The following is a 16,234-nucleotide window of genomic DNA, read 5'->3' as shown; positions in this document are numbered from 1 at the left end:
CGGGCATTAGAGGACATTTTCTCGAAATTTGACCCTTTTTTTTGCTGAAAAAAATTACGTGATATTTATCGAGACCCCCCCTCTCCCCTACGTGAGATTTAGTGAGGTTTTTCTTGACCCCCTCCCTTCCCTAAACGTCTCACGTAATTATTGGACGCCCCCTAAGGCAAGTTCGCGGGAAGCACGCGGGAAGCTTCTGTGTGAGTCGCTGCAGGAACGGTCGTTGTGGGAATCTGTTTTCCTAGAGAAAAAAATACGCGTAATTTTTTTGTATTTCCTAAATTATGAATTTTTTGCGTAATCACAGCTGTAATCAGTAAGCTGTATAGTAATTTGTATCTTTGCCTTTTGTGCTTTTACTTCACCAAAGTGATACATGATCTTTGTCTATGGCATGACCAGCAGGGCTAAGATGCGCGCCGTGATAAACTGCTATCGCGGCGTTATATCGATTTTGACGTCACTATATCGTTTTATCTACCGGCGCTAACATGGCACCCCGAAAATTATCATGTCATCTGTCAAAATGTGATAGTGATAGATTTGTTTTTTTTTTGTGATAAACCTGGCAAGCCCTAACATGAAGCGCTAACTATATCATATTTTGACATCACGATAGGATAGGATGTGGTGTTTTTATCGTCCTCGATCCTTGCCCACGATAGCAAGACGATAGGAGATTAACTTTTTTGCAAGCTACTTTAACTCTATTTATTTATCATTTACAATGGTAAATGACATTTTACGATTAATTTGAGGCTAGAAAAATTCAAAGAAAGGAATCTAGCACCTTTGTGATACTTTTACTTCTAGGCTTAGATTAATAAAACCTAGATGGATAGTCTTCATACAAACGCTTCGTCAAGAGTGAGGCAAAAATCTTATGTCATTAGTGTCAATTTTGTTGGGGAGTGTAGACAGTGAAGGCGATTTTCCCGAAAGTAGGGAAATTTTTAATACGTTTTTAATAATTTTATAATTAACAAAAACAAAACGCATCATGTACTTACTTATTTATTGAATTCAAAGTACCTACCTAATAACAATAAGATAAATCGACTTAAAAGTCTCGATTTCATAAAAAAGGAAGTGTATTTGTACGGCGAACAATTGGGAAATAAATTTTCTTGTTACTGGTATCATTCCCATATTTAATTTTTGAAAGCCAAATTCAAGCAAAATACGCGTCGAACCGTAGTACTTACTTATGAAATGTAACACTGGTCACTTTCTTTTGTTTTTCTGATGTATTTTAGACACCCTTTCACAGCACAAACCGTTTTAATTAATTATAACTTTTAAAAAAAATAAAACCGACTTCAAATGCGTGAACACAAAAAAAACTAAAAATTGAAAATATTGCGTATAAAAAAGTTCATCCCCAATTTTCCACCCTTGGGGGTGAAATATTTTCTTCAAATTCGCATGAAACCACCCTTTTGATAATACCTATTCAACAAAAAAATAATCGTTCAAATTGATTTATAATCGGCGGAGATATTGCGTATAAAAAAGTTCATCCCCAATTTTCCACCCTTGGGGGTTGTTTTTTCTATTATTAAATTTAAATGGGACCACCCTTGAGGTATTACCTATACGCAGAAAAAAGATTTGTTCAAATCGGTTCATAATTGGCGGAGTTATCGCGTAACAAACATAGAAAAAAAAAAAAAAAAAAAACATACGGGTCGAATTGAGAACCTCCTCCTTTTTTGAAGTCGGTTGAAAATTCGTCGGACGTGTTTACCAATTTTTCACTTTGACAGTTCATGTGACGTTTACGGGTAAGCCGTGCCGGCTCCCTAAAAACTGCCTCACCTTTCGTGCACTGACTATCTATCTAGGTTTTATTAATCTAAGCTTCTAGGTGGAGATTGAGTTTTAGTTCAAGAGTTTATCAGAAGCAGCATTTTGTAGGTAATTATTGCAATGGATGTGAGGCGAATCTTGCGACAGTTTATAATCATTAACTGCAAAATCTAAACTGCTCCCACAGTCCCACCCACATTTAATTATTACATTACCTACCTTGTAAAATAACCATTACTTACCTACTTAGGTAGGCAGTCAACAACAGTAGGTACATCAGACAAATATTAAATTGCAAATGACGTGAGATACCCCATAGTGTTTAGCTTGATTTAAGTACCTACTGTCATCTGTACATAATCTTGTAAAAATTATTGAAAATGGGGCGGAATGTGGTGACCGAGCTTCTTATGTCTACATTATTTTCAAACAGTGGCAAGGTCATTGTCAGAAATTAGCATTGGGTGCGATATGTAATCAATAAAAATTGCTATAATAACAATGAGAATAAATGAATTTTACTAATTTTATAACTTGACGGTGATACCATACATACATTCCACATTACTATAAATCTAATTCCTCCGTTTGGACTTTTTTAAGGGCTTTAATGTGACAGGATGATAATCTTGTACAATTTATTCCATTATAATAAATTCATTCATCATCATCTCAGCCATAGGACGTCCACTGCTGTAATGCTTTCCATGTTGCCCGATGGGGCAGCAAGGTTCTGGAGTGGAGGCCGGGTACTGGAATACGCAGCGTGGGACATCCACCCACAAGGTGGACCGACAACATCACGCAGGTCGCTACCAACCAGGCAATAAATTCATTATTGCAGTGTAATTTCAAAATAATTCAACCATTATTTACAAAATCTTTATTTGGAAAACTTTTGTTTTACAATAGCTATTGATAATTTCAAACACTAACAGAATTCCATGAATTGGTTAGCCTAGCCAGTATCCTTGAAGTTTTTTGCTGATTGTTATTGTGAATTTTCATGACAGTGAGCGAGACTTGCTTATGTCTGCTTTAGAATGAAATAATCACTCATAATCCCACACTTCTTCATCCACTGTCTGAAAAAAGAAAGAATATTATTTAAACACAATTATTACAATTACATAAACAGTTCATAAATACAAACATTTACTTAATCCTATTTGTATTTTAAGTTTACATACAAAATGTTGATCATCAATATTATTACACAGTGAAAGAACTATGTGAAATAAATATAGGAAAGAAGGTGAAAGCCTATTTGTAGGAATAAAGATATTTTTCCTTTTATCAGGTGCTTTACTTAGGAAAATCAAGATGTGCGGAGTATAGCTAATATTTTAGACTTTAGGTACTTACTTTGCTACTTATGAGTGTAACTTTATTTCTCAAATCTCAATAAACTTTCTGACTGCTTCATGTACGTTGAATTTACTGTAAACCTCGCATTATGGGATAGGTAGTGGAGTTCGGTTATTCTGTTAATTTTGAAGACTTCATTCTTTAATACTATCGGTATGATTAGGAATTCTTCATTGTTTTTCTTTAACTTGGTTATCTCTTCGTTTGATATTTTCCGTACTTTAGAAATATTAAAAATAAGACTGGAAACATAAAAATACAATTTTAAAAACACAAACAAATACAATCAAGCAGTCATGTAATGTCAACAAAATTGACATAACTTTTTTTTAATGACGTTCTCACTGCTTTAAGATATGTTTTTCAGCCGAATTAATAGCAGAAATGAACGAGATTGAACGAATGAGCTAAAATATTTCAAGGTTGGCCAACATAATAACGCAAATTTTTCTTAATATGGCAACAATTGGGTTATCACGCGATAGCGGTCGATAGACTTTTCTATCGATGGTCCCATGTTAGGGAAAATGATAAAATTATCTACGTGATCGAAAATTGTCTTATCATATCATGTCATTGTCGATGCGCGCATCTTAGGCCTACAGATGGACCAGCCATAGACATTTAGTGATACCACTTTTGGGTACAAAAATAAAAATAGTACATTTTATGAGCACTATCAGAATTAAAATTAAGTAAGTTTATTTTTATAAAAATTTGAAATAATTTAGCCAGAGTCTAGTACTTATTCTTCTTTCTGTTTCTGTTGGATTGAAATTGCGGGCTAATAACTGACTAGTAGGCCTAAGATGCGCGCATCGACAATGACATGATATGATAAGACAATTTTCGATCACGTAGATAATTTTATCATTTTCCCTAACATGGGACCATCGATAGAAAAGTCTATCGACCGCTATCGCGTGATAACCGAATTGTTGCCATATTAAGAAAAAATTGCGTTATTATGTTGGCCAACCTTGAAATATTTTAGCTCATTCGTTCAATCTCGTTCATTTCTGCTACTAATTCGGCTAAAAACACATATCTTAAAGCAGTGAGAACGTCATTAAAAAAAAGTTATGTCAATTTTGTTGACATTACATGACTGCTTGATTGTATTTGTTTGTGTTTTTAAAATTGTATTTTTATGTTTCCAGTCTTATTTTTAATATTTCTAAAGTACGGAAAATATCAAACGAAGAGATAACCAAGTTAAAGAAAAACAATGAAGAATTCCTAATCATACCGATAGTATTAAAGAATGAAGTCTTCAAAATTAACAGAATAACCGAACTCCACTACCTACCCCATAATGCGAGGTTTACAGTAATTATTCAACTTACATGAAGCAGTCAGAAAGTTTATTGAGATTTGAGAAATAAAGTTACACTCATAAGTAGCAAAGTAAGTACCTAAAGTCTAAAATATTAGCTTTACTCCGCAGATCTTGATTTTCATAAGTAACAGCACCGAAGAAAAGGAAAAATATCTTTATTCCTACAAATAAGCTTTCACCTTCTTTCCTATATTTATTTCACATAGTTCTTTCACCGTGTAATAATACTGTGATCAATATTTTGTATGTAAACTTAAAATACAAATAGGATTAAGTAAATGTTTCTATTTATGAACTGTTTATGTAATTGTAATATTTATAATTGTGTTTAAATAATATTCTTTCTTTTTTCAGACAGTGGATGAAGAAGTGTGGGATTATGAGTGATTATTTCATTCTAAAGCAGACATAATCAAGTCTTGCTCACTATCATGAAAATTTACAATAACAATCAGCAAGAAAAACTTCAAGGGTACTGGCTAGGCTAACCAATTCATGGAATTCTGTTTGTATTTGAAATTATAAATAGCTATTGTAAAACAAAAGTTTTCCAAATAAAGATTTTGTAAATAATGGTTGAATTATTTTGAAATTACACTGCAATAATAAATTTATTGCCTGCGTCCAGCGCCTTTCTGCTACCATTATGATGTCGTCGGTCCACCTTGTGGGTGGACGTCCCACGCTGCGTATTCCGGTACCCGGCCTCCACCCCAGAACCTTGCTGCCCCATCGGGCAACATGGAAAGCATTGGGGGAGGCCTAAGTTCAGCAGTGGACGTCCTATGGCTGAGATGATGATGAATTTATTATAATGGAATAAATTGTACAAGATTATCATCCTGTCACATTAAAGCCCTTAAAAAAGACCACATGGAGGAATTAGATTGATAGTAATGTGGAATGTATGTATGGTATCACCATCAAGTTATAAAATTAGTAAAATTCATTTATTCTCATTGTTATTATAGCTAGTTTGATTACACATCCCACCCAATGCTAATTTCTGACATTGACCTTGCCACTGTTTGATGTAGACACAAGAAGCTCGGTCACCACCTCAGAATACAGAACAAACCAGAAGGAGTGTTCGATAACATTTCTACGCGGCAACTTGTGTCCAAAATACTTCCCCTCCCGCGCCCCTCTACCCCCTTTAGTGTTACTAGCGCCGTGTGACACCCCCATTTTTGGGGTAAAATTATGTAATTTTTTAAAGAGATGTTAAACAAGTAAAAAATAAGTAAGTGAAATAAGTACACACGGCCAGTGTTAACTATCCATTTCCGTTTTTGCTCTCGCTCTTATCAAATGGTGATTCTTTGCGATAGAACGAGACGACATGACTGGCCATAGGCATAGATAGTACCTACCTACCTATGAATTTAATTTTTACTCCGAAGTAACTAAGTGTAAGATGATTATTTATTTCTATTAAATAGTGTAATATATGTACTATATTTTATGTAGGTATAATATGTTATTTAAAAGTCAATTACAAAAGTCGAATATAAATTTTAGAATGCCAAGTAAAACAAAAAAGAAACTTAAGGTTCTTTATTATGTAAACATATCGACAACAAAACATTTGTTTACGGCGCAGTAGTGCTTTTAGTTTAACTTTTCTTGGAGTCAAAAACAGAATCCAAATCAAAAACATCACCAATACTTGAATTTGATTGCGAGGCAACTCTGGCTGTGTATCCTGAAAAAAAATCAGAGTAAGTATGTAAGCAATAATTAATTACTTAAAATTATTATTAAATATACAAATATTGCTGCTGCTGATCTGTTGATACCAATGCCTTACTTTTGAATAAATGGGAAAGTATGAAATTCACGATAGTAATTTATTATCTCCTCATTATTAGGGAGTAATATTATAAATTAATTCAATATATTGAAATCAAATCAAAATCAAAAATATTTATTCAGTTTAGACCACAAGTGGCACTTATAATTTAATTAATCAGGTTGTCATGTCATGGATGAAATTACACTAAAAACTAATTAAAACAAAAAGGATGGGGAAAATATTCCATTATTCTGTGGTAACGCTAACAAAATTAACGCGTGAATTTTTTATAAGTAGACAAATGTAATTCAATATAAAAAAGTAGGGTAAAATATTCCGTTGACCTGTGGCAACACTTACAAAATACAACCGTGATTTTTTTTGAAAATTATTATTTAATTAAAATGAATTGGAAATGTGCTACTTACGGATAAAACATGATCCCATGCACTTTCTTCGTAATTCCAGTAGCATTCTTACATGTTGGAACGGCACAAGACGGCATAATTTAATTATAAAGTGTCAATCTGACGGATATGTAAACAATGCGCGCGCCGGCCATTGACTGATTGCTCTAAAGTCAAAGTAGTGCGATTTGGAGTACTTTATATGAATACACATTTACGCCCGTTGACGGTTTCTGGTTTGTTCCGTATTCTGAGGTCACCACATTCCGCCCCATTTTCAATAATTTTACAAGATTATGTACAGATGACAGTAGGTACTTAAATCAAGCTAAACACTGTGGGGTATCTCACGACATTTGCAACTTAATATGTATTGTCTGATGTACTGTTGACTGCCTAACTAAGTAGGTAAGTAATGGTTATTTTACAAGGTAGGTAATGTAATAATTAATATGTGGGTGGGACTGTGGGAGCACTAAGATTTTGCAGCTAGCGATTATAAACTGTCGCAAGATTCGCCTCACACTGATAAACTCTTGAACTAGAACTCAATCTCCACCTAGAAGTTGTGGCGTTCGGATTTCTGAACGCATCACTGACACAAGCTGTCAAAATTGACGGAACGGGACTTCACATTTTCCCGCTCACTGGGCGTACATTTGGTTGTTCCAAAAACTACTAATTTAAGTACACATATTATTATATTAATCATACCGTATGCTGTTTGTGATACATACAAGCTTTACGCTGATTACCAAACAATTTGAGTCTGACCTGTTTCGACGCCTCATGGCTCAATTCGCCACAAAACGGATCCGTACGACAGCATACCATCCAAGTGCAAACGGCATGATTGAACGAGTCCACCGGCAGCTGAAGGCTTCTCTCATGTGCCACGATAACACATGGACTACATCCTTACCATTTGTACTACTGGGCATGCGGACGGCCTTTAAAGAAGACATCAAGGCCACAGCAGCAGAAATGGTATATGGTGAAAACTTACGTCTACCGGGAGAAATGCTAGCACCTTCCGTTAGCATCCATTCACCCGAAAACGCCTCTGACTTTGTTGAGAAACTGCGTCACAAAATGGCAGATATCAGACCCATACCTGCTTCGCGTCACTCCAAACCGTCCGCTTTCATATTTAAAGACCTGAGCACAGCTACTCACGTCTTTCTCCGGGACGATACAGTTCGACGTCCTCTACAACCTCCTTATACTGGTCCGCACCCGATCATAGAACGCTCCCATGACGGCAAGTCTCTGACCATCAACATCAAAGGAAAAAAGTCTAATGTAAGCATCGATCGCGTAAAGCCAGCTTACACCGACAGTACTACTGAAAACCTATACGATTCCCAGCCAAAAGCCATAGAAACTCTGCCACCTGCACCTCCTCAGCCTGAACCAACAGCCGACAGCTCTGAGAAGCGGTCCTACACTACTCGTGCCGGTCGACATGTTAAGTTCAAAGATTTAAACGAATATATATTTTTCACATAACCTATCCTTCTCCGTGGGGGGGTGGTGTGTCTTTAGACATGCTCTCTAATCTGTGGTGGTGTGGCGTTCGGATTTCTGAACGCATCACTGACACAAGCTGTCAAAATTGACGGAACGGGACTTCACATTTTCCCGCTCACTGGGCGTACATTTGGTTGTTCCAAAAACTACTAATTTAAGTACACATATTATTATATTAATCATACCGTATGCTGTTTGTGATACATACAAGCTTTACGCTGATTACCAAACTGTGTTTAGAGTGACATTTCGTGTTGTGTGTACAATGATAACCGATTACACATCGTCTCAACGCTAACCGGTGTTTCATTTGGCTTGGGGGAACGCCACCGCATGAAGCCCCAAAAAGTAAAAGTATCACAAAGGTGCTAGATTCCTTTCTTTGAATTTTACTAGCCTCAAATTAGTCGTAAAATGTCATTTACCATTATAAATGATAAATAAATAGAGTTAAAGTAGCTTGCAAAAAAGTTAATCTCCTATCGTCTTGCTATCGTGGGCAAGGATCGAGGACGATAAAAACACCACATCCTATCCTATCGTGATGTCAAAATATGATATAGTTAGCGCTTCATGTTAGGGCTTGCCAGGTTTATCACAAAAAAAAAAACAAATCTATCACTATCACATTTTGACAGATGACATGATAATTTTCGGGGTGCCATGTTAGCGCCGGTAGATAAAACGATATAGTGACGTCAAAATCGATATAACGCCGCGATAGCAGTTTATCACGGCGCGCATCTTAGCCCTGCTGGTAATCAAATGAATCGTTTAGATTAAATCATTTTTGAGAGATCCTATTATTATTTTATTATTCTTTTTTGTTATTCACAGGTGATTTTATTTATTTTTGATAATTATTTAAAGTTGCGTTTCTTTCTTTACTCAAAATTTTGCTTATTTTATATTAATCTAGTCCAGGAAGATTGATAAAAGTGCACGTTATAATTACAGTGTTTTACCAAGTCTTATTTGAATTTTCGTATTGTTTCATAATACAACTAAATTATTAAATAATATTATGTCTGTCAACGTGAAATTGGGAACTCCGTCAGTTTGTAATATAACTCGTGAGATTGTAAAAACAGTAGGTTAGGTTAGGTTAGATGTTATGTTAGTTAGATGTAATCTAACTAAGTCAAATTATAATCTAACGTAATTGAGAATGTTACTAGGTATGAAAAATCACTTGAAACCTATGTTACAGTTAAGCTTTTACATATACAAATACATTTGTTTTTATTTCATTCAAAAATACCAAGTAGTTATGATTTTATAGGCATTCAAAGTTCGCTTAAATATCGAGTCCCGCCGACGGTCACGTGACCCCGCGTGACGTACATTCACAATGTCCGCTCAGTAGACAACGGGATATAAACATACTTAAATACATTTTTTTTTGTAAATACATACTTATTATACATATTAACACCCAGACCCATCACAGAAATTAAAATTGAACCAAACCCAAACTTGATGCGATTGTGTCGTTTTATTGCGAATTACCTTCCAGCTCCATCATCAGACCCTGATTACTATATAGAATTAAAGTACTCATTAATACAAAACGAACGAGCCCAAACTCGATGGATTTAAGTCGTTTTATTATAGAGTTCCTATGGCCACCTTCCAGCTCCACCATCAGATCAGCTCCATGTCATCATAATATTGCATGGTTATCCAAATCACATGTGTATGCGAAATTTCAGCTTAATCGGTTGCCCGGAAGTGGGTCTTAATTTAGCTTGCAAGATTCCATCCATACAAAATGAGCCAGTCACTGTAATATGACGTCACGCGCATAAAATGGCGGGCCGGCCGCCGCCCGCACTTTTAAAATTCAATATCTTGGAAACTAATTGACGTATCGAAATAATTCTTTCACGTGTATTTTTAATTTTTAACAGAGAATACAGAAAGCTAAAAAACAAAATTAGTGAACATTCTTCATTCACAATTTTACGGTGACATGTCCATTAATTTGTTGAAATACTACACAATTAGTACAACTAAACTCTAGTTAATGGCAACACCAAAAATGGCACTGTGGCAGACGTCAGGCGGGGAGATGTCGACTCTTGTGTTGAAAAAATAATTAATTTGTCGACGTTATGTGTTAATAATTATGTGAATAATGAGATGAAAGTGTAAATAAATGTTAGATTAGTGTTCGCTAGTGATTATGGCGCATAGTGGTGGTGTTTTGAGTTCAGATATATCGCGTAGAAACCCTCAAGATGAGTATGAACTCATTCAGAGAATCGGATCTGGGACCTATGGCGATGTGTACAAGGTAGGAGGCCTTTCTAGAGCTTATTTTTTCTCTCATTATTAGGTTGTTAATACCGCTCGACGATGAATCACTCTCTCGCGTGAGTGGCACAGGTTTCTTGGTCCATTGAGTTGTGTGTTATTACAATGTCAGTTTCTACTGTCGCAGTTGAATAATTGTAATAAAATCAGATTTGGTGTTATCGTTATTCGCTTGAGATATATTTTCGATAAAGTACACGTGTGTGCAGCGGCCTTGATCGTGTGGTTGTGTCGATTTCAAATTGGCTACACCCATCCCAGCTGCATCCACCTTATTGCTTTGTCTTATAAAAATTATCATCTATTTATACTTCTCTCTGCATTAAAACTGTTTAAAATGTTTATAAACACATTGTTATGAACCAAAATTCATTATATTATTGTTAATTTTTTTAACCAAAATGTAATAAAATGCAAAACACTTCACAACTATTTCAAATTTCTGCCACTTTGTATTCATTAATTCAACAAAGTAGAATGTTAGTTTTAAATTGAAAATGTAAATATTTCAATTGGCAATTGATGTAATGCAATGAATATGTATGAGTATGCAAGAGCTAGTCAATTAACTGTTTGTAATAGTAAAGATTGTTACACATCATGCTAAGTAATGAATTTAAGGCTCTATTGGTAATTTTAACTACATATTCACTTTCACTAATTTCTGTTTTATATTGTTTGTGGAACTTCCTGATAAACATATCAGCTGTTAACTTACTTTTTATCAATATTGTTGAATTAATTTTTGCATTTCTCTATCCTTTTCTATATTTTATATTGGGGAAGTCACTCTGTGGGTCGTAGTATCCAAAATGTGGCCATAAACCACGCAAGATGAAGAAACCAGACTTATTTAAGCAATTTCTCCTGTCTAGAATTTTTATAATATTCTATAGATGTAAATAGAATATTGTGGTTCTGCTAGTTCTTAATAATGTACAGTTTGCTTATTAAATAAGTTAGGTAATCTCTAATTTATTTTACTTGATCAAACCATTGTTGTTGTAGCTAAGTACTAAAGCAGATGTTATTACAAGGACTATTATTAATATCCTTTAGTTTGGTTCAAAATAGAAACAATATATTTTTTTAAATAATACCTACTTCATTTATAAAAATTAAACATCACTCTTGCATATGCACAAAAACCCAATTTTTTTTAAAATTGTTTGTTTACATTCATAGTAAATTATTGTAAACAATAAATAATTTACCATTGAAATATTAACGATGAAACCAAAATGGTGTAACATTAACCTGTCATTGTGGTTACGTTAGCCGTTAAAATGAAGAAACCCACCGTGATTATGACTCACACTGAATCATCAAATTGTCTTCTACCATTAAGCTGTTAGTTTCCTCTCGATGATTGCATTTGAAACGTTAGAAAAGGTAAATGTGTAATACAGAAGCTTTAAAATTTTAAAGTATTAGGAAATGAAACTGAACTCTGTTGAATACCTAATATTAATACTACAATTAATTAACACTACGATATAAAGGTTAAATAAATTGATGATAGTGTGATATCTGGACATAATAATAGGATTCTGATATTTCTGGTAATTCCATAATTGATAAAAGAAAATAAATAAAAAAGTTACATTACATTAACAAACAACTGCTTCAGGTGGGACTTGAATTCAGGACTTAGTTTGTGCTTTTTTTTTAGTAAATTCTCTGCATGTAGATGTTCCATCAAGTAGGTACTATGTATATTTAAAGTTGTAATACCCAGATAACAATATTGACAATAATATCTGGCGACTCTAGCGTCAGATGAGCATGAGTACACAATCCAGTAATCATTCGTTCCAACTATCACACCTATTGTTTAGTCCCAAAACTAAGCAGAGCTTGTACATAATGATATTAACTAGATAATGCAGTTATTAAAATTTCTACCGTCAAGAGTTGCATCTCAAACTAATTCGGGTTTGATTCCCACCTAAGTAACTTTTTTTTTCAAGTTGTTTATAAGATAGATAGTGCTTGTATTAATTAGATACAAATCATCTTTTCTCCCTTCCGTAGCATATGATTTCAAGGAAAATCGATCACCACACCATACATTGTCCTAAATTTCCCTGCATTGTTGTCTATTTTTGTTAATTATCAGTTAAATGGGCCATGATAGTGTTGCTCGAATGTTGGGTACTTCCTCTAACATGGACAATGGGCGCAGGCGCATTGTTTCAACCGTGAGTGCTTGCGTTATGTCATCAAGGTCGGTTTGGATTTGTATTAATCCCAGCGATGAAGATTGCATGACTTTTTAATGGTCTCGTTGATAACAAAGGACGGACATGTGGATATTTTCTTTTACTGGGTAAGACGTAGTTTTTTTATAACTTTATCTGTATGTAACTTTAATAGAAAAAAAAAGTATTTAAGTATGTTTATATCCATTGTTTAGTACCCATAGTAGGTACAAGCTTTGCTTAGTTTGGGACTAGAAGCGTAGTGTAAAATGTCCAGGGATATTTATATTTATTTTATTATTATTATAGAATAGATTATAGTGTCAATATGGGTGCAGTATTACTTCAAATAGCAGAAAGAAGCATATTGTACATAGTAATACATATAGGTACCTACTAATTTTATTGACCGAATTACTTTTATCTACACTATACATATACAGGGTGGAAACGATAAGTGATCTCACTCGATTATTTCTAAACTATACAAGATATTGAAAAACTGGTTACTGATCCTGAAAGTGCTTCACAAGCTCTTTCAAACGGTACCAATAATAGGTTACAGAATAAACTGGAACTATCTCAAAATTCAATGTTTCCAGCTTCCATACTAAATGTATGCCGACGACACTATATTAGAAGTGTAATTTATTTTTTGTTAAATAAACTTAAAAAGTCGATTAAATAAACTCGTAACTTGTATCTTATTTAAAATTATTTGTGAAAAACATTAGTTAGTCTTTACTTGCTATAAAATTATCAAGAGATGAGTGCCATGACTGTGATAGTACTAAATGTATGGAAGACGGAAACATTGAATTTTAGGATAGATCCAGTTTATTCTGTAACTTGATATTGATACCGTTGAATAGAGCTCATGAAGCATTTTTCGGATCAGTAACCAGCTTTACGAATCTTGTGTAGTTTTTAAAATTATGTAACTTTACCAAATGTATGAAAGCTGGAAACATTGAATTTTCGGATAGTTCCAGTTTATTCTGAAACCTATCATTAGCACCGTTTGAAAGAGCTCGTGAAGCATTTTCAGGATCAGTAACCAGTTTTTCGATATCTTCTATAGTTTACAAATAATCGGGTGAGATCACTTATCGTTTCCGCCCTGTATGTATAATATTATAAAGAGGAAAACTTTATTTGTTTGTTTGTTTGGTTGTAATGAATAGGCTCAAAAACTACTGGACCATTTTTAAAAATTCTTTCACCATCAGAATGAAACCTAGTAGGTACCTAGTTCATCCAAGACCGTGGTTTTCCATTAAAGTAGTGTTCTTCGCCTATAAAATTCCTAGTTTCAAATTAACAAGTTGCAATTAGAGTACGATTTGCAGCCCATTTAATGTTCGGTTTGTTTTTGTTCTACTCGATCGCTATCGTCATCGGTCCGTAACGATATAGTGTTTTAGAGGAAACACTAGTTATAAAATAACACTGATTGCGATATTAATGATAAAATGAAAAGATAACTCAGCCTATGCAGTAAACAGGTTTTCTTAAGTTTTACTTTATAGTCAAGCGTCTAAAGCAGTAAATTTTGCTATCTCTACAGAAATATAAAAAGATTTTTTTCCAAAATACAGAGGGTACTGTATGTCAGAGTCATATTATATGTAGTTCGTGACTCGTGACATCCTTGACAACACAACTTTGTTCCAATAATTGTAACTAAGACGAGTTGCGAACTTTTTGGCTACTTAGGGTGTCACGACGAACTATTTGACGCCGACTGTACTGTTAGTAAGTAGACCTAACCATTTGCCCTTTTAAGTGATATTGATCAAAGAATTAGGGTTTATTAATTCATCACCTTCACGTTTTTGACGCCAAAAACATCTCTATCTACACACAAGATTCATCAAAATTGGTTCAGCAGTTTTGATACAGAAACATAACAGTTTATGTAAATATTAGATTTGCATCAGCCCATATCAACCTTCCGCATTGTGCATCCAGTTATAGGCAGATTGCTTGATATTCATTGGCATTGAACTAAATGTAATACACTGTACATCATACTATACAGTTTTGTCGTAAAATAGCATCTATTTCCACCGAATAGAGTGCTATATGGTAGCTTGATATGCTACCACTGCACACACCTGGGTTTTCCGTGTCAAAATCCCGTAAAACTATTGCTAGCGTGAATTTCGGCTTTGTCAGGAATCCCACAGTTTCTTCCCACTTATGGCGAATGACGGAGCACCGGGGTCTTTTTAGTGGGTATGCTTTTGTCCTTCTGACTTTTTTTCCCCGAAAAAGGATGCTATATTATGCTAAGATGACATAACGTTGCAAAATTGCATCAAAATCTGTCAAGTAGTTTTGGGGCGAAGAAGTAAACATATCGACCACAGAATTATAATAGAACAAATCGAAGATAGTAAAGTCAGCATCAAATAGTTGGTGATACCCAAAGTGGGCAAAAAATTATTCCAATTGTAACAAAGACGTGTTGCGAACTTTTTGGCTACTTTGGGTGTCACGAACTATTTGATGTTGACTGTACCTATAATATACGTTTTCTGGCAATATCAGTCATATTAATTTGATTTCCATGTAGGTATTTAAATATACGCGAACAAAGTCGCAAGAAAAGGCTGTAAGATTAATAAAACTACTTATTAATAGCAAAACAATGGACTTCTTAATGGCCTTCAGTACAACTCGATAAGTTTAAACAACGCCTTGAGTGCAATACAATGTGAAATAAAAACATCGATATGTCACGTGATGTAGCGAAACGAATCGATAGCGTACGATACAATGATATTATATAAAAACAAAAGCAGATATGTTATAAGCGCTCGCGCTGTGAATACTCAAATACGTCCCAATTGGGACGTCTTGTGTTTAGTCTTCGTGTGGCCTGCGTCGTGCGCAATCGCGTGTACCACACCGTAAATTCCTGTGTTCTTACCAAAATAAATAAAAAATGCCATCGTGTGTGTTTCGAAAGTGTACCAATTATGACTCTAAAGTAAACAAAATACAAGGGATCTCTTACCACATGTGATTATGCAAAATTATTTAGTATTTATATTTTCAATTATTTATGCAAACAATCAAGACGCCATGCGCCATGTTCAAGTTAAGAAAGAGAAAGCGATCTTGTTTTGACGTTAGAGCGATAAGGATGCGTGCGCTGCGGACATAGATTAGTTAGTGCAGAATCGTTAAAACTATAGCTATCTCTTTCATTTGCGTGCTATTTCGTATCTTTTGTTTCACTTATCAGTTACATTTGTCAATGTGTGCAATTTGGAATAGCTCGGCACGGATTAAAATCGTAATTTCTATGAACGTAACATATCTATAGTTCTTTAATATCATTGGTACGATAGATATTTTATAAACAATATAAATGTTTTGTTCTAGCTGACTAGATTGAGAACAAGTGGTTTTTAATTTTGTCTGTAGCGAAATATTCTAGTCTAAACTCCATTATTCGGTC

General features: G+C 34.4%; 2 protein-coding genes and 3 long non-coding RNA genes across 5 annotated transcripts in view; 3 read left to right on the top strand and 2 right to left on the bottom strand.

Annotated features, from left to right (window-relative positions):
* Positions 1 to 2,677: 2,677 nt before the first annotated feature.
* On the bottom strand, positions 2,678 to 3,778 carry LOC135084509 (uncharacterized). The gene is made up of 2 exons (XR_010259866.1): positions 3,175 to 3,778; positions 2,678 to 2,894 (listed from the first exon to the last, which is right to left on the bottom strand). It is a non-coding gene; the product is annotated as an uncharacterized LOC135084509 (long non-coding RNA).
* A 203-nt stretch (positions 3,779 to 3,981) lies between these two features.
* Positions 3,982 to 5,089, top strand: LOC135084553 (uncharacterized). The gene is made up of 2 exons (XR_010259885.1): positions 3,982 to 4,584; positions 4,871 to 5,089. It is a non-coding gene; the product is annotated as an uncharacterized LOC135084553 (long non-coding RNA).
* A 969-nt stretch (positions 5,090 to 6,058) lies between these two features.
* On the bottom strand, positions 6,059 to 6,980 carry LOC135084429 (uncharacterized). The gene is made up of 2 exons (XR_010259840.1): positions 6,740 to 6,980; positions 6,059 to 6,221 (listed from the first exon to the last, which is right to left on the bottom strand). It is a non-coding gene; the product is annotated as an uncharacterized LOC135084429 (long non-coding RNA).
* A 587-nt stretch (positions 6,981 to 7,567) lies between these two features.
* On the top strand, positions 7,568 to 8,227 carry LOC135084399 (uncharacterized). The gene has a single exon (XM_063979175.1). The coding sequence runs from the start codon at positions 7,568 to 7,570 to the stop codon at positions 8,225 to 8,227; it is 660 nt and encodes a 219-aa protein (XP_063835245.1).
* A 2,074-nt stretch (positions 8,228 to 10,301) lies between these two features.
* Positions 10,302 to 16,234, top strand: part of LOC135084422 (mitogen-activated protein kinase kinase kinase kinase 5) — an 89,673-nt gene continuing 83,740 nt past the window's right edge. Inside the window, exon 1 of the mRNA XM_063979208.1 lies at positions 10,302 to 10,544. Coding sequence (XP_063835278.1) covers positions 10,434 to 10,544 — 111 coding nt within the window. The 5' untranslated portion in view covers positions 10,302 to 10,433. The remainder of the gene's footprint in view (positions 10,545 to 16,234) is intronic.

The sequence above is a fragment of the Ostrinia nubilalis genome, chromosome 26 (assembly GCF_963855985.1).
Source record: "Ostrinia nubilalis chromosome 26, ilOstNubi1.1, whole genome shotgun sequence".
Taxonomy (NCBI): Eukaryota; Metazoa; Arthropoda; class Insecta; order Lepidoptera; family Crambidae; genus Ostrinia; species Ostrinia nubilalis.
This window is presented reverse-complemented; position numbering and strand designations above follow the sequence as displayed.